Source organism: Myotis myotis, unplaced genomic scaffold (genome assembly GCF_014108235.1).
Source record: "Myotis myotis isolate mMyoMyo1 unplaced genomic scaffold, mMyoMyo1.p scaffold_m19_p_14, whole genome shotgun sequence".
Classification (NCBI taxonomy): domain Eukaryota; kingdom Metazoa; phylum Chordata; class Mammalia; order Chiroptera; family Vespertilionidae; genus Myotis; species Myotis myotis.
In genome coordinates this window covers 13,033,369-13,053,663 of record NW_023416318.1, presented here as the reverse complement: position 1 = coordinate 13,053,663, position 20,295 = coordinate 13,033,369, and the positions used below count along the sequence as shown (strand labels likewise).

Genomic DNA, 20,295 nt, shown 5'->3' with positions numbered 1-20,295 from the left:
CCAGAAAAGCTCAGGGCAGGCAGGCCTGGGAGCTGCCAGCCACATTTCTGTGACCCCCACTTTGCAAGAGGCTAATAGAGGGCAGAGTGGAGTTCCATGGGGGAAGCATGGACGTCAGCAGGCTGGGCAGTTGCTGCCCCACCCAAGGCCCACAGGGTGGGGCAGACACTGTCCCTGGTCCTCACAGCATCTGTTTTGCAGCAAGAGCACCAGCACCCAAGATCACAGGGGAGTGGGCATGAGGACTCAGGGGTCCTGCTGCCCAGCCCCAGGCATTGCAGACTCGGAAGGCAAACACGTCTCCCCTCCAGACAGGGGCCGCCTCTGCTGTACCGGGCTTCTGCTCTTCTCAGCGATGACGCTCGCCAGGAGCTGGGACTGGGGCCCCGCCGACTTCACATCCTGTCGGTTCTGTTCGCGAATCTGTGTGGAAAGGGAGGGGGAGAGAAGCTCAGTGTGCAGTGTCAGGCTGGGGACGGTGGGAGGGGCATCCCCAGGGCATCCTGGTGTCCAGTGTGGGCTGTGACTTGGGTCTGAACAGGTCCTCTAGCGGTGGGGAGCCTGTCTCCCCTAATTCCAACACAGCCTGTCCACTCTGACACGGTCCCCTTGTCTGTTTCAGAGTGCATGCGCGGGTTAGGGACAACACCCGTCTCATTGACTCGGAGAAGGTACCCGAAGGAGGTGAAGAGTGAAAGGAGCCATCTTCAACCCTGGAGGGAGATTCTCACATTTTAATATTCCTATGAAGCCCCTGAGGGGTTTGTTTAAAATGCAGATTCCTGGGGCCAGCCCACACCTACACAATCTGAATCTCTTGGGGGGGGAGGTGACCCAGGAATCTGCATTTTAGACAAGCACTGCTGAGAGGCCTCGCCCACACACTGAAACCCAGATCTGGGAGTGTATCTGACCTACTGGGGGTGGTCAGCCACAACTGCAGTTCTTTTTTTTAAATATATTTTATTGATTTTTTATAGAGAGGAAGGGAGAGGGATAGAGAGTTAGAAACATCGATGAGAGAGAAACATCGATGAGCTGCCTCCTGCACACTCCCTACTGGGGATGTGCCCGCAACCAAGGTATATGCCCTTGACCGGAATTGAACCTGGGACCCTTCAGTCCACAGGCCGACGCTCTATCCACTGAGCCAAACCGGTGAGGGCCACAACTGCAGTTCTTAACGTGGCATTCGACATGTAAGTGAACTGTAAAGCCGAGGTGGGGCAGTAAATACCAAGGATTTTGAAATCTTGGCCAAAAGGATAATAGCATAAATAGTATAAACTTAACTAAAACTCAATTGGTGGGCAGATCTCTTAGACACATCTAATGCCTGAGGCAGGCACCTCTCCTGGAGGAGGGTCCGACCCAAGTCACCTAAGTACAGCACTCGGCACAGGGCCTGGGACAGAGCCAACAAACAGCAGTTTCTTTCCTGTGAGAGGCAGCAGGGGTGTTGGTACGTCAGGCACATCCTCACCCCACCCCCACTCTCGAGGGAGGAGGGATGGCGAGACAGCGAGCTAGCACCCTACCTTGTTCCGCATGTCCAGCACTTCTTGGGGGTCGGTATAGAGAGGCACAAACTGGTTTGGGTTTTCGATCCGTATTGGCATGCCACTGCTGGATTTTTCCACCTCGTCGGCCTTCATCCACTGAACACACACAAGGCCAGGCGGGTGAGCAAAGAGCAAGGCCCACGTGTCCTCCCCCGTGGTCGGCCCCAGGGGATCGGGGCCCACCGGCCCACACGGAAGGTCAGCAAGCCTCTACATACATGTGATCTCCCCTCTGTGACGTCTGTCTCCCAGAGCAGGAGGGCAAAGAAGGCCCCAGGGCAAGAGCCGTAAAGAACACGTAAGAGTAGGGGTCAGCCCCTTGGTAACCAGCACTGGCAGACAGGTGGCCACTGCAGCTACGTATCAGACGGCTCCATGTTAATTTGCAGGGCTTCTTCTTCTTCTTTTTTTTAATGAAAAGCTATTCTATTTGGCTGCCAGCTACTTTAATGTTAATGAAAAATCAAATTACGAGTTAGGATGTGTGTGTGGCGGGGAGGACAACGTAATAGAAATGAATATCCCACCCACCTACTGGGTTTGCATCAGATGTGCACTTCAAATGGTGGATACCCATCCTGGAACTTCCCAGGATTCCCTTCCTGATGTGGGAGCAAGAAGCAAAAATCAATTGCTCCTCGCTTTTGTGCTGCTGGGGGTGACCTGGTCCAGCCATCCTCTGGACCCCAAAACTCAGTGCAGAGGTACAAGAAACAGGTGACCAGAGGCTCTGTGGGCGCAAACAACTGCTCCAAATAGTAAACCCTAAGGGGGGCTTATAGCCCATAAATGTAGCCAGGCACTCTCCCCGCACCCGTCTCCCCCAGCAGGGCCTCCCTCTGCCCGCCTTACTGTGGTCTTGGGCCGGGGGCTGCCCATGCTCCTCTGGACCTCATCAGCCACGTTGACCCGCAGGTAGGTGTTGGGCGTATTGAGCCAGCGGGTCTTCTCCTTTTGCTGCTTCTGGGCGTGCTGCCGCAGGGCGGGCACCGGGGTGCCGTCCTCCTCGAACACGAAGGCTGTGACTGTGGCCGGAATCTCCACCTCACTTTTGTGTTTGGTTTTCTCTTGAACAAAGGGGTGGCGGTATGTGTAGCCTGTTCTGTAGCCCTAAAAAGGACAAAAAGAGAACCACTTCACGTGGGGAAATGGTGTGTATGCACCTGCGCGCCCACCCCCTCCCCAGGCACTTCACCCCCTTCTATCTAATGACCGGGTTTAAACCTAAATCTCCACAGCACAGCCTGGGCCTTCTGCTTCTCTGGTGGGTCTCGGAATTGGTCCTCTCTTGGTGCCCCAACCGCTCCCTTCCTCCACCCCAGCGAGCCCTCTGATCAGGGCTGAGAAAACTGCTGGAACCTTGTGAGCGTGACAGGACTCCTTACCTACACACAGCTCCAACTCTGCGCTGCTGCAGTGGGTCCCAAGCCTGGCTGCACCACGTTGGAACCACGTGGGAGCTTCAAAAATGCGGATGCGGGGCCCACCTCAGCCCTGCCCGCTTCGTTGGATGTGGTACCATCTGGGCTACAGGATTTTTAAGTTTCCCAGCAGGTTCTGACAGTCAGCCTCCCTTCCTCAACGCTAAGGCTCCTCAACTATTTCCCTCTTGGAACCCCGAACTCTGACTACAGGACATTCCTGTCTCCTAAGCAAGACCATGTCCCAAGAAGGCGGAACCAAGTGCCGCTCAGTGACAACAAACACCCAGAAATCTTGGCGGCTGACGGAGCAATTCTTAGCTCTGCCTGTCTTCCCTAACTCTGTTTTGCTCTTTTTTGGATTACTAGTAAAACCGGATGTTTTAATTTACATTTAATGGCCACTCGAATCCCTTCCTTTGTAAATTGTTTGTGTTCTCAGTTCATTTTTCTGCTGAGATGTTTTTCTTTTCCACACTGATTTGTACTAACTCTTTACAGTGCATTGACTATCATCGGTGTTGCAAATATTCACCCCCGTAGTTTGTCTTGTTGCTCTGCTTATGGTGGGGGGAGTGGTTTAGAAAAATGCAAATTTTGAATTGTAATGTAATCATAACAGTCAGTACTTGTCATCATGACCTCAGACTTTCCTGCCATGCTTGACAAAGTCTGCCCAGGACAAGAGCCTCAAGAATGTTAATCTGTTTTTTTAATACCTGTAGGAGTTTTTTATGTTTTAATTTTTGATAAATCAGGGATTCGTCTTGCTGAAAGAAATGTGGTAGCAATCCACATAAGTTTTCTTCGCCAAGTGGCTAGCAGTCTGGGTTTTCCCGCTGCTTTATAAGACACCTGTTTGCCCTGTTAAACGCTTCTGGATTCTCGAAGCTGCCGCACTGACTTGCCTGGCCGTTCTGCACTACCGCTCCTCTGTTTAATTACGCTTTACCATGTGGTGGGACGAGTATCCCTAATTTATTTTTTATAGGATTTTCCTAGACATTCTGAATTTCACCTGGAAGACCATTTCGCTACATCCTCACACATTCCCTGTTTTTAAAGGAATTACACTAAGTTTATTGGTTAATTCGGAAAAGTGACCTCTTTTCCCTATGCAAGCTTTCTAACCAAAAAATAAATTATAGCTCTTCACGGGTCCTGGGGCTAAGCCTCAACAGACTGGCCTCGGAGGGCCACGGCAGGAGACTCACCAGGTTGTCCAGCATCCTCATGAGGGCCTCGAACTCGTGTTCCCCCAGCCGGCTCTTCTGCATGGGCCCGAAGGTGCTCCCCGCCCACTGCACAGAGCCCACCTCATGGGGGCGGTGTTTCTCCTGCTCCAGGAGGATGAGATTCTCCACTCCCCCCGCACTGGACAGAGCGGACACCTGAGGCAAAGAGCAGAGGGCCCTCAATCGTGTGTGCGCGCACGCACATGTGTATACACATGCACACACACACACACACACCCCTCTGCACACTTACCTAAGCTCATGTGTGTAACGGAGAGTGGGGATAAGGGAAGATTAGGAACAGAAATGGGCTGGGAAGCTGAGCTATATTTGGCTTTTTTTCTCCCAGAGGAAAGGCCACCCCCAATTTGTTGGGAGGGCACCCATTCCAGGGAAAGAGCTATTAGAAGTTCCTTTCTTAATGCCACTTCTTAGAGATTATAAAGGACATAGCAAGTGTTAAACCTTAAGTATAAAATAGTATAGAAAACTGAGAGTGACCTGGGTTACAGACCAACTTCAGACTGTGGTTGTTTCTGGGGAAAGTGGGAGCATGGGATTAAAAAGGGCTCTAACGATGACGTAAAGTCTTGTCTGTGATATTTTATTTCTTTAAGAGGAAAAGATCTGAAGCAAAAAGGCTGTTAATATTTGTTAAATCTGAGTGGTGGGTATCAGGTATATGCTATTATATTATGCTCTGCATTTTTCTGTGTGTTTGAAATATCTCCCATTAAAAAAAAAAAGTCACTTGAGAGAAAAAGGCTGGCTTCCAGGCCATGAAATATGAGTGCAGCTCAATGGACTGAATTAATAGGTCAAAGGAAGAAGGTGTCGTCCACGATGGGATCAGCCAGTCAAGGAAACCCAGAGGAGACGAGGGAATGCTGACGGCGCACAGCCGGGCGCTGTGCAGGCGGACGCAGCTCTCACCGGCGGACTCAGGGTGTTTGTCCCACTGTCAGGCTCCATGGGGAGGGGATGACACAGGTGGTCACAGACTTTGAGTATCAGGGCAGGAGGTGTGTGTCTACAGCAGGCGATTTTAGAATGATCCTAAACACATTCATCGATCTAACTAGTTCCCTTATTTCTAAGTCCATGCTCGTGTAATAGTACATTCTGTTTACTCCTCATAGCGCCACTCGGCTATAACTGGTTATGATTTGGCTTCCTGGGCAAGTTCAGCTACAGAAAGTAGCTGAGCCAGGAGTTTTGTGCTGTGTATCCATACACTAGATTCTAATTGATGTTTGATATCCCGTGTAAGCCTGCTTATTACAGAGGAGCAGGCTTATCAGCCTTCAGAGTTTCAGTTTTGGTGACAGTCGTATTTTTTTTTACTGAAAATGAAAGGAAACAGCTTGCTGATGAACACAGGCCTATGAGCCCATGAGGACCCAGACATGCCCTGGAGTGTTAAAGTCACCAGTGTAACAAATGAGACTTCTTGGAAGCAACCAGGCCACCTTCCCAAGGAGACGCCATCACCCTGTAAAGAGGAGGAAGCTAGAACCCTAACTTTCCACGCCCTTTATATCCAAGACATGTGCCCAGTGGAAGGCTCTATTTTTAACCCTGGGAAGACAGAGACCTCAGAGGTGCTTTATTCCATCCTCCCTCCAACAGTAAGAGTCATGGTCTGATTTCCCGAGAAGGTAGCCAGCTCCATGCTTGGGAGGCACCCATTATACAGCTGTCCAAGTGTTAGAGGGTCGCCGTGAGTTGACATAGGTGACAGTGAGCTGAAATCTACTAGTTCCAGTCCCGCCCTCTGCTGCCATGTTTGCTAACTCTGAAGTCCCTCACGCCCAGCACTCAGGCTCAGCACACGGAACGAGCCCTCACAGGTACTGCACTCCACCTGGCTGATCAAGTTACCTAGTTCCCTGGAGAGAGGTCCTGTCGGCCAACCTTTCCCACCAACGCTCACTGCCCCGAGAGGCAGTGCAAGGCGGTACAAGAACACAGACTCAGGCCCCAGGCTGCCTGGGTTTGAATCCGGGCTCTGCCACTTACTTACTGCGTAACTTTGGGCAGTGATTTGCCCTCTCTGTGCCTCAGGTTTTTTTTAATCTATAAAATGCAAATAGTACTACCTATCTCATGAGGTTTATTGAAAGTAATATTTGTAAAGCACTTAGAATAGCACCTGGTGCAGATGGAATGCAACGTAAGAATTTATGACAAATAAAGTACGAGGTTTTAACATGGAAGGTTGAGAAGCATTATCCCCAATACTTGTCATTCACAGAGGAAAAGAGAACTGCCCACATCCTTGCAAGAGCTGCCTCCTCCCACCTCTCTCATCCTCCATTGGTTTCCATGGCGATGGGTAGCAGATGGAGAACTGCCGGAGCTTCTCCCCATCTGCCTGTGAGCAGAGCAGGGAGCTGCCTCTCTCAGCTGGGGATGACCCAGTTTCCTGGAACCTCAAACTAATGGGGAGCAAAGAGAATACTGTCCCAATAGAACAAAATAGACTCTGAGTCTCGAACCACTAAAATGGCCACAATCACAGTTGCTTGTTTGCCAAAGTCACTGAGGGAGAAAACTAGACCCACAAAGGAGAGAGAATTTCAATGCTGGCTGTTCAACCAGCAATGACCCGGCCAGATGCTGGGATCCCAACAGCATCTGCCCATTGCCAGTACCTGGGATCCTCCATGCCTTACACCTCGGGGCTAACCTTGCTGGGCTCCCTCCCACCCCTCCCAGCCTCATTCCTCCCTCCAGAAGCCTCCCTGCCCCACCAGTTAAAAGAAGCCACTGGAGCTTCTTCAAGGTTATCTGCCTTCATCGCCTGATGCACGTAAACAAGGTCACATCACACCAGTCTTGACTGAAAAGAAAGTGACAGCTGGCAGAGCCAAGAGAAGCAGCTAGTGAGCTGCCAACAGTGCCATCCTGCCTTTGGCAAAATTGCACAGTGCCCTTTTCGGAGGGTCTGGAGCCTGGAAGAGACACCCTTCACCATGGCGGTGGGGCGGGGGTTAATTAACATGAACATCTCCCTCCATTCATTCTTAGGGCTGTGCTATCTTTACAAAGAGATAAGAACTGATTCTCATGGCAGCCTCTTCTTCAGAAGGAAGGCAGGGAACTCTTAATGAGCTCGGGTGTGGGGTAGGGAAAGTGGGCATATCAGAGGCTCTGTCAGGTTCCTGCACCAGTCAGGGGTCAGAGCTCAGGGCCAGTGTCACCGGTTAGGGGGCAGGGGGGCCACCACATCAGAAAGCACTGCTTTGGCCCTATTCCACCTTCTCCTGTTCTGACCACTGTTGGAGGGGAGGGGAGGGGAAGGGAGGGGAGGGAAGGGGAGGAGGGGAGGGGAGGGGAGGGGAGGGGAGGGGAGGGGAGGGGAGGGGAGGGGAGGGGAGGGGAGGGGAGGATAGGAGAGGAGAGGAGAGGAGAGGAGAGGAGAGGAGAGGAGAGGAGAGGAGAGGAGAGGAGAGGAGAGGAGAGGAGAGAAGAGAAAAGAAAACCTACATGTGTGGTGTACTGGGCATAGCCAGATGTAACAGGTATATCCCAGGCAATATGTGAGCATGGTAAGAACTTTTATCGTCCTACTATGGTTTCTCCTGCTGTCCCAGTGATGAGCCCAGGCAGCTCCCCATTCTGGACAATGACCCCCAAGAGTTGGGTGTTGGTTGTTAGACAATGGTGATGCATCTTTTAAAGCTACAAAATTCTTCTAAGTGTGAAACTTGAAATGAATAAGGTGGTGCCAAAGCAAAGAAATAGGGCCAGGCTTTTAGAGGGCTAGGCTCACAGACCTCCCTGAGTCACAGCTAATGGTGGGGGTGAGGGGTGGCCTTTGCCCACCGGCCACTGTCAGAGCCGCTCCCCAGAGTCCCCAGAGGACTTGCTCACCTGTATCTCACATGCAGCCTGCAGGTGGAAGATCTTATAAAACGCCTCCTCCACAGTGTCGCCGAGAGCAACCACTCCATGGTTTCTTAGCACCAGGATCTGTAGAGGAGCAAATGGCCAATTAAAACGTTAAGCCTTGTAGTTAAGAGGGAGGGAGTTTCATTTTATTCAGATCAAGTTCCATATCCAATCCCGGAGCACACACCCCTGCAATCCCTTGTTCCTTCTCCCTACACACACATCCAAATGTAACATCACGTGTGATTTGAACCCTAAACAATCACCCTGAGAAATAAATGTTTTTTAATACTGAGACTAAGTAATTTGGTCGATTTCTTTGGGCAAAATCTTTGGGGTTTTAGGCCTTGGAGAGCTTAGAAGTCTAAGAACTAGTATTTGTGTTAAAGTAAATGGAATTATTTGATGTCCAGTATGAGGATCCAACCTCAAAAGCAACTTCTTGCCCTGTGAGTTGTCAACCTGGGAATCAAAACCCGAGGGGGTGGCTCTGTAAGAGGCAGCTCTGCAGAAACAGGTGGGGAACCTGAGTCCCTGATGGCCAGTCACGTGACCTCTCTGGACATTGGCTTCCCTCTCCATGAACTCAGTGAGACCTGGGCAGCTCTATGAATGAGGCCCTAGTGATCTTCTAGTCTAACCCACTGGCTTTATGAGAGCGGAAATAGAGGCCTGAAGAAATGGAAAGTTTCCTAGCTAGTTAGGGGCAGAATGGGAACTAGAACCCAGGCTGACTCACTGTTGGTGCGATGTTTCTGACTCAGTGGGGGCAGGCAGATAAAAGGAGGGGAAAACCCAGAAGTAAATTTATCCCAAGAGCTTGACTCTCCAAGGTTCAGGTGCCAAAAATCCTTCTTGGTTGGCTTTATGCTTGAGAACTCTCTGCAACCAGCCAATGCCCATCTGGGAGCTGGGGCACAGACTCATGTACCGGATCTGTCCCTGCAGACCTGGGCTGAGGCCTGATCATCACATCCTCTCTCGCTGAAAACAGCTGGAGGTTTCTCTCTCAAGTGTCGGAGAAATGGAAAGAGATGATGGCTCTGGCCCACTAAAGATGCTGCAGAGAACAAATGCCCATCATTCGCACTCTTGTAGCAGCTCATGGGGGTGAGCAGCTCATACCTCCCCGGGCGCTGCTCATGAGACTTTTGAGCAGCGGTTCTCAACCTGTGGGTCGAGACCCCTTTGGGGGTTGAACGACCCTTTCACAGGGGTCGCCTAAGACCATCGGAAAACACATATGTAATTACATATTGTTTTTGTGATTAATCACTATGCTTTAATTATGTTCAATTTGTAACAATGAAAATACATCCTGCATATCAGATATTTACATTACGATTCATAACAGTAGCAAAATTACAGTTATGAAGTAGCAACGAAAATAATTTTATGGTTGGGGGTCACCACAACATGAGGAACTGTATTAAAGGATCGTGGCATTAGGAAGGTTGAGAACCACTGCTTTAGAGCAGTGGTCGGCAAACTCATTAGTCAACAGAGCCAAATATCAACAGTACTTCTTCAAAATAGACTCGCCCAGGCCGAAAACCGACTTCTGCGCATGGGCCATGAAGTTTCAATCGCACTGTACGTGCGCTCCCATGTGGTATTTTGTGGAAGAGCCACACTCAAGGGGCCAAAAGGCCGCATGTGGCTCACAAGCCACAGTTTGCTGACCACGGCTTTAGAGAATGTCAGGAGAGAGTGGCAGGGCTTTCTCCTCTGCGTCAGAGACGGGAGGACCGGGACTCTTAGATGGGAAGTGACGGTGAGTGCCTTTCGAGGATGGGAGCAGGCATCAGCAACCCAAGTTCAGCTCCTAAACTTCTTGTGCTAAGCTGACCACCCCCAAATATGTATGTTATGAAATAGGTCATTAGACTTTAACCAAACAATAATGAAGTTCTGTTTTTCTCTATCAAGTTAGAAAAAAGTGATAACAGTAAAGTCTGGGGAGACCACAGAGAAGCAGCATTCTCAAATACTAGACGTTGCAGGGCGAACAGAACAATTTGGCCAACGTGATTTGGAAATTTTAAAAGGTGCATCTGTAGACCCAACTGGTTTGGCTCACTGGATAGAGCGTCGGCCTGCGGACTCAAGGGTCCCAGGTTCGATTCCGGTCAGGGGCATGTACCTTGGTTGCGGGCACATCCCCAGTAGTGGGTGTGCAGGAGGCAGCTGATTGATGTTTCTCTCTCATCGATGTTTCTAACTCTCTATCCCTCATCCTTCCTCTCTGTAAAAATCAATAAAATATATATATATTTTTAAAAAGGTGCACCTGTAGAAATTTACTATAAGGAAATAATATACAAAGATAGATGGGAAAGGATTTGCATAACAGTGTTGTTTATATCAAGAGAAAATTCAGAGAAAAAAACCCTTCCAATGTTCAATCATAAAGGACTGTTCAGGTAAATGGTGGCACAGTTATTCGCTCAATGAAATATACTCTAATAATTTAAAATAGTGACATAGAAAATATTTAATATCATACAAAGGTGTTTACTGTATATTTCTAAGGGGGAAAAAAGGAGGATATATTTTATGATCCTAGTTTTGTAAATATATGTGACCATATTTGGGGAGTGTATCAAAATCTCAGGGTAGTGCAATAGAGAGAATTTTATTTCATTTTTTATGTATAATTTTTAAACATCATCCGATGAACATGTGTCATGTGTAACATCAGCTTTTGATAATCCCCCCCTGAAACATCTTCCCGGAACAGCTGAACCAAACCTTGCAGGTGGGTCCAAGGCACTTCTGCAGGTTGATCCGATCCGCTTCCTGCTCCATTTCACCATTGAAGTTGTAATAGGCCATGTCCCCCACCAGCAGGGCATTGTGGGAGACAGGCAGGAGGCCCCACTTCATGGCTGACACCTTCAGAGGGAGGACAGAATGGTTAGCGCCTGTAGCTCCCCCAGCGCCTCCCCTCAGAGTGGCACAGTCAACTCTACTGTGGCGATGGGTGCGGGGACCCTTTGACTCTCCTTGGCTATGGTCTTGCTTTCTGGCTGCTTCCTCTAACATCCTTCCATCAGTTTTCACAGCAACCACATCGATATATCACCTTCTAAAACTGCTGCAAAGGATGACTCGAGAGAGCTATACCGCTGCCAGCGCCCTGCATTGCTCTTGTCCAAGGACTCTGGGAAGAGGCAGGGGGTGGTGGAGTTGGCAGCAGGCTGGGGCAAAGCAGGGCCCAGGGTCCCCTGGGGTGGGTTGGTGGAGACCCTCAGCCTTGAGGTCAGTGCAGAAACAGCCACAACTCCTCACCCACAGGGAGGCCCATTGTAGAGCCGCATTTTACTAGCAAGGAGGCAGTAAGAGTGCCAGGGGACAGGGTTAAAACCCTATTGCAACCCATGCCCCACCCTCTGCCTTTTATTTAAAGACAGAGGTTTGGAAGAGCCTCTTGGCCTCCTTCACTCATTTTGCCCCAGGGGTAAGCCCAGGCTCGGCACACTTGGCACAAACACATCATCCAGTCTTGGTCCAAGTTCTGGAAGGCCTCTGCTTGTAATGAATGGGGTTTTGCTGAGAAAACCAAAAACCAAAAACCACAGGCCAGTGACAAGTCTGCTCTGCCCTGTAGGTGTGTGGCCTGTGGGGTGGGCATGATGGGGTAAAGGTTGAGAAACCAAAACTGCTTGCCTGCCGTCTTTCCAAGCGACATTGCAGCGTCTTAGGCATACGTGGAGAAATTACCCAGAGACCCCGAGGGAACAACCTGCTTCTTGGGGGGGGGCTGTCTTTATTCTACTCTCTCCCAGTTTTCCTTGCCCCATCCCCAGATCTCACCCCACCCGGGCTATGAAAAGTGGGCAAGTCCAAGCTCCCAACATCGTGTCTTCTATCTCGATCTCTCCTCACCAGAGCCTGGGCTGGGGAAAAGGAGTGGGGGCAGGCGCCAGCCCCCAGTCCAACAGAGAGAATAGAGAGACAGAAGAGGAGGCATCACCTGGTGTGTGGTGCCAGTTTGCGTAAGTGGCAGGGTGGGGGGTGCAGTGGGGAAGACATCACACATCTTCACCTTCTTTCCCTAAACCAAGACTTCTGTAGTCGGAAAGGTGGAGAGGATTAGGAACCCCACACTGGGTGGTCCTTCTCCTCACTTTGGTGTGAGTTCCAGGAAATCTTTCCAGATTAAATGATGGGATTGTTACTAGCTTGGGGGTCTTGGGTCTTAACTCAGGGGGCATCTCAGAGCAGCAGGTCCCATGGGTCTGCTGCCTGCCTCAGGGAGGGAAATGCTGGCTGGAGAGCCGACACTCACCGCGGCCGTGGCCGGCGTGTGCAGGTGGATGATGCAGCGCACGTCGGGTCTGGCTGCGTAGATGGCCGAGTGCAGACAGAAGCCCGTGGTGTCCACCGGGAAGCAGCTGCTGCCCTTCTCCACCACCTCTCCCAGGATGTTCACCTTGATCTGGGCCAGGGAAGGAGAGAGGCTTACGGCCACAGGACAGGCAGAGGCCCCTGAGGTCTCTGCCCAGAAGTGAGCAGCACATGGCTACCCACTGGCGTTCATTCATCCACCACACCTGAGCAACGCTGTGCTTGGTGATGGGGGAGAGACCCCTCCCCGCCCCTTCCCTGCCACAGACTCGCCCCTGCATCTGACAGTATACTAGCTAAGGCAACACCTCCTTTTCAGAACATTCCCCAAAGCACCCAACACAAACTCAAATCCTGAAATGAGTCCCCTCCTAACACCCTCTGACGGAGGTCCCCAGGGTGCAATCTCCCTGCAGCTGGTATAGCCTAATTCTTCGACAACAGGTGTGCCCTGGCGTTATTAACAAGCTAGAGTTTAGTTTCTAAAAATCACAACAGCTTTGGCCCTTGAAATTGTACCACCATGACATTCTGAATGCAGCACACTGGGCAGTTCCACAGACTTCCCACCACCCCATTCCAGAAGGCCCAGCAGACAAGGTGGTACCAAAGGAAGGGACAGACTCGTGTGGGGAAGGGACAGGCTATTGACATCATTTGTTTAAGCAGAACCATCAGGAAGATGTTCAACAATCCCCTCTTACAAAATTCATGTTCCACAAATGAACATGACTTCAAAGCGGCTGACCGCTGGAAGTAGCAGCAACACTCCCATCTCAGGTACCTCCCTTCAGCCCGGCTCCCCCATTTCCTCAGAGGTGTGGCCTGCTCAGAGTTCCCTCTGATCTCATGCAATCCTTATATCCACCTTGGATGTGTGATCTGTTGTCACTTTAAGAACCTCTGTAGCAGGGGTGGGCAAACTTTTTGACTCGAGGGCCACAATGGGTTCTTAAACTGGACCGGAGGGCCGGAACAAAAGCACGGATGGAGTGTTTGTGTGAACTAATATAAATTCAAAGTAAACATCATTACATAAAAGGGTACGGTCTTTTTTTTTTTTTTAAGTTTTATTCATTTTGCCCACGGCTGCTCTATAGCCTTGCCTTGGCCAGGTGGCTCAGTCGATTGCAGCAGCATCCCATACACCAAAAGGTTGTGGGTTTGATTCCTAGTCAGGGCACATACCTAGGTTATGGCTTTGAGCTCTGATTGGGGCATGTATGAGAGACAACCGATCGATGTTTTTCTCTCTCTCTCCTTTCCTCTCTCTCTAAACTCAATAAAAACATATCCTCAGGTGAGGATTTAAAAGAAACAAATCTACAGCCTAATATAATAGCCACTATCCCATATAGTGCTTTTGTCCAAATGAGAACACCCCCCTCTTGAGGACAGCACCAGGGGCACAGGTCTTGGTGTGTGGATGGCGTCCATGGAGCAAATTTGAAACACAAGCCCAGTGGAGCACAGGTTGGCTTTCACCCTTCCCCCTCCCACCAGCCAGGCTCTCTTGTGCAGTGCATGACCTGTACAACCATACACAGCAGCACTAAGTCCACACACACCCTGAACATCTCATGCCCATGACTCTCAAAGCTGTATCTCTAGGCCATAGCTCTTCTGAGCTGGGATAACCAAATGCCAACTGACTTCTTTCCTGAACATGCCACCAGCTCAAACTCAACCCCACACCCCCAACCTAGCTGGTTGCCAGGCCCACTAAGGCTGCTGGACCAAAATTTCCTTCCTGGCTGATTGTCACAGCCCTAACTGGTTGTCGTGATGACAGTTTGCCTCCACACCGTTGTCAGAGGGCAATTTATACAATGGAAACCTGATTGCATCACTCGTCCGCTGACAATGCTTGAGAAGTTCTGCCTGTCCAGCAGAATAAAGCTGAAGTGCCATAAGAGGCCTGCAGTGCCATTTATCACCTTCCCTGTCTTATCTCCAGACTCAGCCTCTCACCTGTCCTCCAAGTGCACTGGGACGTGGTATGCACTGGGCTTGGTGCATGACGCCCTCCTGCTGAGGCCATGGTCCCCTCTGCCCAGTCCTCCCCTGCTGCCCTGGTCTTAGTCTGCTTATCCATAGTGAGCTCCTGAGGACTCCATTCCCTCGTCACCATTTCAACCCAGGAGTTCCTCCTTTGCCACCTCTACCCCCTACAGCACCCAGTGAGTCCGGTGCCTCTTCCTGAGGCTCTCCAAGCTTCCTTCGTCCCAGGGCGCTTTTCAGTTGGAGTTTAATCACTGATTGCCCCCCCTCATCCCCTGACTCAATCATGAATGCCTTAAAGACAGAGCCTGTGCCGGCCTTGTATTCACAGTCCCTGCCTGCTCTCCCATGGCCTCCTTGGGTGGCCTGTGCAAGTCACTTATCCTCACTGGGCACCAAAGTTCTCTCCTGCCTGTAAGGTGGCCTTGGCGGTCCTCGAGGCCCCGCCCTGCCCAGATATTCTGTGACTTTGTCTGTGCTTTTTAAACTGAGTACCTGGACTCAACATCTGAGTGTCTCAAGCCTGGAGACATCTGAGTGGCAAGCTCCTCCCCCAGGTGCACCAGCTGGTACATCAGCTGTAGCCCACGTATCTAAGAAACATGGGGCCTTTTCTGCTTCTAAGACAGTCCTTTCTAGTGCTTTCCTTCTCACACCCAGAAATCTTTCTTGATTAAAATCAGCTTCTGGAAGTTTCTCCCTATCCCACATAAAGGAGCAGAACTGAAAGAGGTCCCAGAAGCTGTCTCTAATGGCACCAGCGCTAGCCAGGTCTTGCATTGCTTTGGGACAAAGCATTGGCTGCCATTCTAATGTATCTCCCAGGCAGAAAGGCCTTCCTACTCCCAGCCTTTATGGTGCAACCCCAGGCTCAGAGGACCGGGCCCACCTCTTCCTCCTATTGCACTTGCTGCCTGCACCTCACGTTTGGTCTCGTGGTGGCATCATGCTCTGGGCACTCCATTTGTTTTGGTGCCCATGTGTCTTCTTGCCCCACTAGATTGTAAGCTCAATGAGGGACAGGACAGCAGTGGATAAATTGGAGATGACCTATCACTGTAGGAGCTGTCATTTCAATAGGAATGAGCAGTGGGACGCTGGACTGTACTCACCAGGCTGGATGCTGTGACTTCACTGCAGGAAACTCCCTTCGGGCTAATGAGGAAGTGGTCCTGCTCCTTGCTGACTCTCATCTGGAGGAAAGACACATGTTCTCAGGGGCAAGAAGGGAGTGGGTCATTTCCAATGACATTCTGCTTGAATCCTCTCTTTCCCTGAATCTGCTACACCCAAATCTTCCTCTCAAGAACCTTTATCTCCCCACCCCCGACCTCGGGCCATGAGAGAACTTAGTCTTTATTTGGAACTAAAGAAATGGAGCTATAAGAAGAATCTCTTGATGGTCAAGGGTAGCCCTAGAAATAGGATCCAGGAGTCCCCAGCTCCTCATCCAGAGAAATGTCCATTGGCCAGGTTATTTCAGGTGACCACAGTGGTTAGAACCCTTGGAAGGACTCAGCATTTTGGCCAAAGGCCACCAGCAGTGCCATGTCCATGCCAACAGTCAGGAGTTCTCCCTTCGGATTTTTTGGGGGCCACACACAGTGCTCCACCCCACTCCAAGACCCTCTCCTCACCGTGACGTAAGTGTCACTCAGCTGGGCCCAGCCATAGAGGTCCAGAAGCCGGTAGACACTGCTGATCTTGCACCGCATGAGCCGCTCCCCCTTGGCCAGGTTCAAGGGGTCGGCTGTGTGGAGGTCATTGATGGGCGTCATCAAGGAGAAGTCTGCACGGGGAGAGGGTGAGGACACGGTAGCTCGCAGGGTCGGGGGCTCCCATCTGCCCCTCCTTCCTAGCCCTAGTCCTTTCCAAATCCTCACTGGCACTACAACTGCACGAGATACTTCAACAGGCAGGGAAGTCAGCATTCTTTCACCTTTACCCAGGTGAGAAAATCCAAAAGTCTCTGCTTATTTGGGTAAAAATTGTATTGCTTTAGGTAAAAAACCATGACAAGGCTTAAGGTCACAGAATGAAGGGTTCTCAGAAAGCCAAGCTTACCACACATCCTAAAGATGGGCATTAAATAAAAGCAAGAATAAGTTTCAGGGTTCAAATATGGGTATATTTCATCAGTTAGTTTTCATGAAGAAGTTACTAATCCTTAGACTTGCTATTACTGTACTATTTTAACTATACTATGCAATATAACTTTTTCTCTGATTTGGAAACACAGCAAATAGAACACCAAAGTCACCCAGGAAGTAAATTCCTCAACTTTTTCTGACAAGTCATAAACTTCCGGAAGTCAGTGTGGCTGTGTTTGGCTGAAGGGCTTCAGGCCTTAGCAGGCCTCATCTGCTCCCCTCTGGATGTGTCTTTTGGTTATTTATGGTTTCTCTTTGGGAATTTTGGGGGCTATGAACGGGACTTGGAAATGGACCTAGAGGGTCTGATAGTCTTGTCCTCAGGGCACCCAAAGGGTCTAGGAGTTGAGGTCCAGCCTGTCTCATTAACCAGGATGACTGCTGCCTACAGGCCTCAAGAAGGCAAAAGGGGGTGTCTGAGCCCCAGCACTCCGATTTGCCAGTGTCCAGGAACCAATACGAGAATCAGCAGGAAAGTGTTCTGACTTAAAATGACATCTGGCTGGGAGCCTCCTGATACTGCCTCTCCCGGCATCCCATTAAAAGCTTAATGGATTAAAATGCTCTTTGGGAACTTCCGCCATCTCTGTAAGCCTTGCTACTCCACAGTGTGATGTGTGTCCTGGGCCAGTCTGCCATTAGTTGAAATAATGAGATGGTGTGTGAAGATGAGGGTGGACTGGGTGCTATTGGCCCAACATAAAGCAAGCACGGCAAGCCTCCAACACCCATGTCAGGAAAATGCACCCAAAAGGGTGGTCACCTCCAGGGCATGTGTCCAGTAGCTGACAGGGACAGAAGTGGTCTGAAGATCCAGTTCAACAGGCAAGAAGAACAATTAAAAAAACTCCCAAGTCAACAATTTCTAATTCAAATGGGCCAGTCTGGGATCCCTTCCTCCTCTTTGTGCATCACCCTGACAAGAAATTGCCTATTAGCTTCACCCAGGCAGCAAGAAGGGAGGCATATTGAAAAGATAAGGTCCCCAGACAAAGCCGGGGGCGGGGGGGGGGGCGGGCGGCGGCTACTATTTGGGGGAGGGTCTTCAGATCCAGAGTTCTTTGGGTCCTTCTCTTACAAATAATGATGGAGTCCCACTGATGCTCAGGAGGCCAGAATGGGTTTTAACACACCTATCACATCCTCCACATCCTGTATCAGAGGCTCCCCCCAGCCCCCGTCTGTGAAGATTATTCTACCCACAGTCTTGAGGGCAGGAGAAGGGAATAGAGGGCTCCACAGGAGTCCCCATCCTCTGCCTCCAGCGTCTTAATGAAAAGAATGCTTATTCTGACGAGCTTCACAAAAGCTAGGATGACTGCGCACCAGGTTTATGACTCAGATCTAGTGGAGCCATTTATTCAAATTACTTAAGAAAACATAGAAAAAGATGCAAAACCCACCAAACCTCCTGAAAGCTAAGACTAAAAGACATATTACTGCATTAAAAAAGAAAGAATGAAAGAAAGGAAGGAAGGAAGGAAGGAAGGAAGGAAGGAAGGAAGGAAGGAAGGAAGGAAGGAAGAAAGAAAAGAACTTCTAAGGCAAATGGAGTGGGACAAAGAACCTCTTGAGCTTGAACTCGTGACTGCGATTCCCCTTCTCTGCATTCCCTGACTCAGACACCTGGATGCACACTAATCAAATTTCCAGTCATCCAACTGTCTTCCCGACAGACAAGAAGAATGCTGGTCAGCCCGGTTTCTCTTTCAAATGGAAGAGTATAAGGACAGAGACATGAAAATGATGAGAGAAAATATGATGGATATGGGAGACAAATACCAGAGAGCTAGCATATAGATGATCAGTACTGATCTAATAGAAAACTTCTGGACTGGAAAACAGTATATATATATATATATATATATATACATATATATATATATATATATGATTTACTGTATTCGGGAAGGGGGTGGAGTCAATAAAAAGAAGAATAGCCTGGGCCAGTTTTGTTCAGTGGTTAGAGCATTCGCCTGTGGACCAAAGGATCTCGGGTTCCATTCCCAGTCCAGGGCACATACCTCAGCTGCAGGCTCCCCAGCCCCAGTAGGGGTATGTGTGGGAGGCAACCAATCAATGTGTTTCTCTCACATTGATGTTTCTCTCTCTCTCTTTTCCCCCCTCCTCCCTCCCTTCCACTCCCTCTAGAAATCAATGGGAAAAATATCCTCCAGTGAGGAAGAAGAAGAAGAAGAAGAAGAAGAAGAAGAAGAAGAAGAAGAAGAGGAGGAGGAGGAGGAGGAGGAGGAGGAGGAGGAGGAGGAGGGGGGGGGAGGAGGAGGGGGAGGGGGAGGGGGAGGGGGAGAGGGAGAGGGAGGGGGAGAGGGAGAGGGAGAAGAAACAGCCTACAATTATATGCTTCCTGACAACATTTCTGGAATACCAAGGTAAGGGGAAAATCCACATACATCTAGAAAAAAATTTCTGGTTGCCTACAAAAGAACAAAAAGAGGTTGTTTCAGATTTCTCTACAATAGCAATAGATGCCAGAAGACAATGCTATAGAAGGTTTACAAAAAAACCCAACACCACACTAAAATAAAGTAACATAAAACTGGTTAAAGTAAAAGAATCATCAGAAGTATGCCAGGCAAATATAAACAAGAATTAAAGAGAGGTCATAATATTATTATCAAAGTAGAAGTCAAGGGAAAACAATATTCTTTTGGACAGAGGGCTATTTTGTAGGTCATTTTATATAGATTAAAGGTTTAATCCAAAATGAGGCTATAGCTATAAAGAACACTCATGCCTTCAATAACATTTCATCAAGATGTCCAAAGCAAAAGCTATCAGATAAACAAATAACAATGAAAAAAATTCAAATATAGTGGAAGGCAACACAACTCTCATTTATTACAAAATCAAAAACAATAAATGAAGATATAGACTAAATACTATGCCCTAGAGATAGAGTCTATTCATATATCATTTTTAAGTGATATTATTAGGCCACAAATAAAATCCCAATAAATCCCCAACACAGACATTAAATAGGCCACATTTTCTAAACATAATGCAATAAAATTAGACATTATCAACAAATCTTTAAAAGAATGCAAATTCAACCATCTGAAAATGAGAAAATACGTTCCCAGAGAGCTCTTAGAATAAAAATAAAATTATACTAGTAATCTCCTACCTAGAAATTAGCAATAAAGGAAATACAATGTATCAAAATTCATGGAATAAGACCAAACTTATACTCAGAGAAAAAGAATTCATAGCCTTAAATATCTTTATTATTGGATTAAATATAAAAATAAACCACCCATTTTATTCTTCTCTAGAAAAAATATAAACAACAAAATAAACTAAAAGAAAGTTATGGAAAAGAATTAATGAATATAAAAACAAAAGCAATAAACTGGGAACAAGAAAATTAGTAGAACCAATATGAAATCCAAGAATTGGCTTATGTGAGAAGATCTATGAATAAACCAATATCTGGATTGGCCAATAAAGAGAAAGTGTTAATATACAGCACCAGGAATGAGAATGGGAGTCATCTCATTCACAGCAGAAAGTTTAAATGATAAAAATAATATTGTAAATCACGCTAATAATTTTGAAAAGCTCCACAAAATGGATTATTTTATACAAAATATATGACCAAAGTTTACTCAAGAACCAGCCAAATAGATTTTTTTAAAAACCACATATGAAACAGAAAAAAAAA

At 48.6% G+C, this 20,295-nt stretch overlaps 1 protein-coding gene across 3 annotated transcripts in view; it reads right to left on the bottom strand.

Annotated features, from left to right (window-relative positions):
• The window catches only part of ADD2 (adducin 2), a 95,308-nt gene that overhangs the window by 14,108 nt on the left and 60,905 nt on the right, over window positions 1–20,295 (bottom strand). For 2 of the 3 annotated variants that reach the window (XM_036334199.1, XM_036334201.1), the window contains exons 5-14: window positions 19,025–19,048; window positions 16,101–16,252; window positions 15,576–15,656; window positions 12,404–12,553; window positions 10,864–11,007; window positions 8,095–8,193; window positions 4,198–4,374; window positions 2,415–2,672; window positions 1,539–1,658; window positions 334–423 (exon numbers count right to left, since the gene is read on the bottom strand). In XM_036334199.1, the coding sequence (XP_036190092.1) occupies window positions 334–423; window positions 1,539–1,658; window positions 2,415–2,672; window positions 4,198–4,374; window positions 8,095–8,193; window positions 10,864–11,007; window positions 12,404–12,553; window positions 15,576–15,656; window positions 16,101–16,252; window positions 19,025–19,048 (1,295 nt within the window). The remainder of the gene's footprint in view (window positions 1–333; window positions 424–1,538; window positions 1,659–2,414; window positions 2,673–4,197; window positions 4,375–8,094; window positions 8,194–10,863; window positions 11,008–12,403; window positions 12,554–15,575; window positions 15,657–16,100; window positions 16,253–19,024; window positions 19,049–20,295) is intronic. The other variant, XM_036334202.1, reaches the window with a different exon arrangement.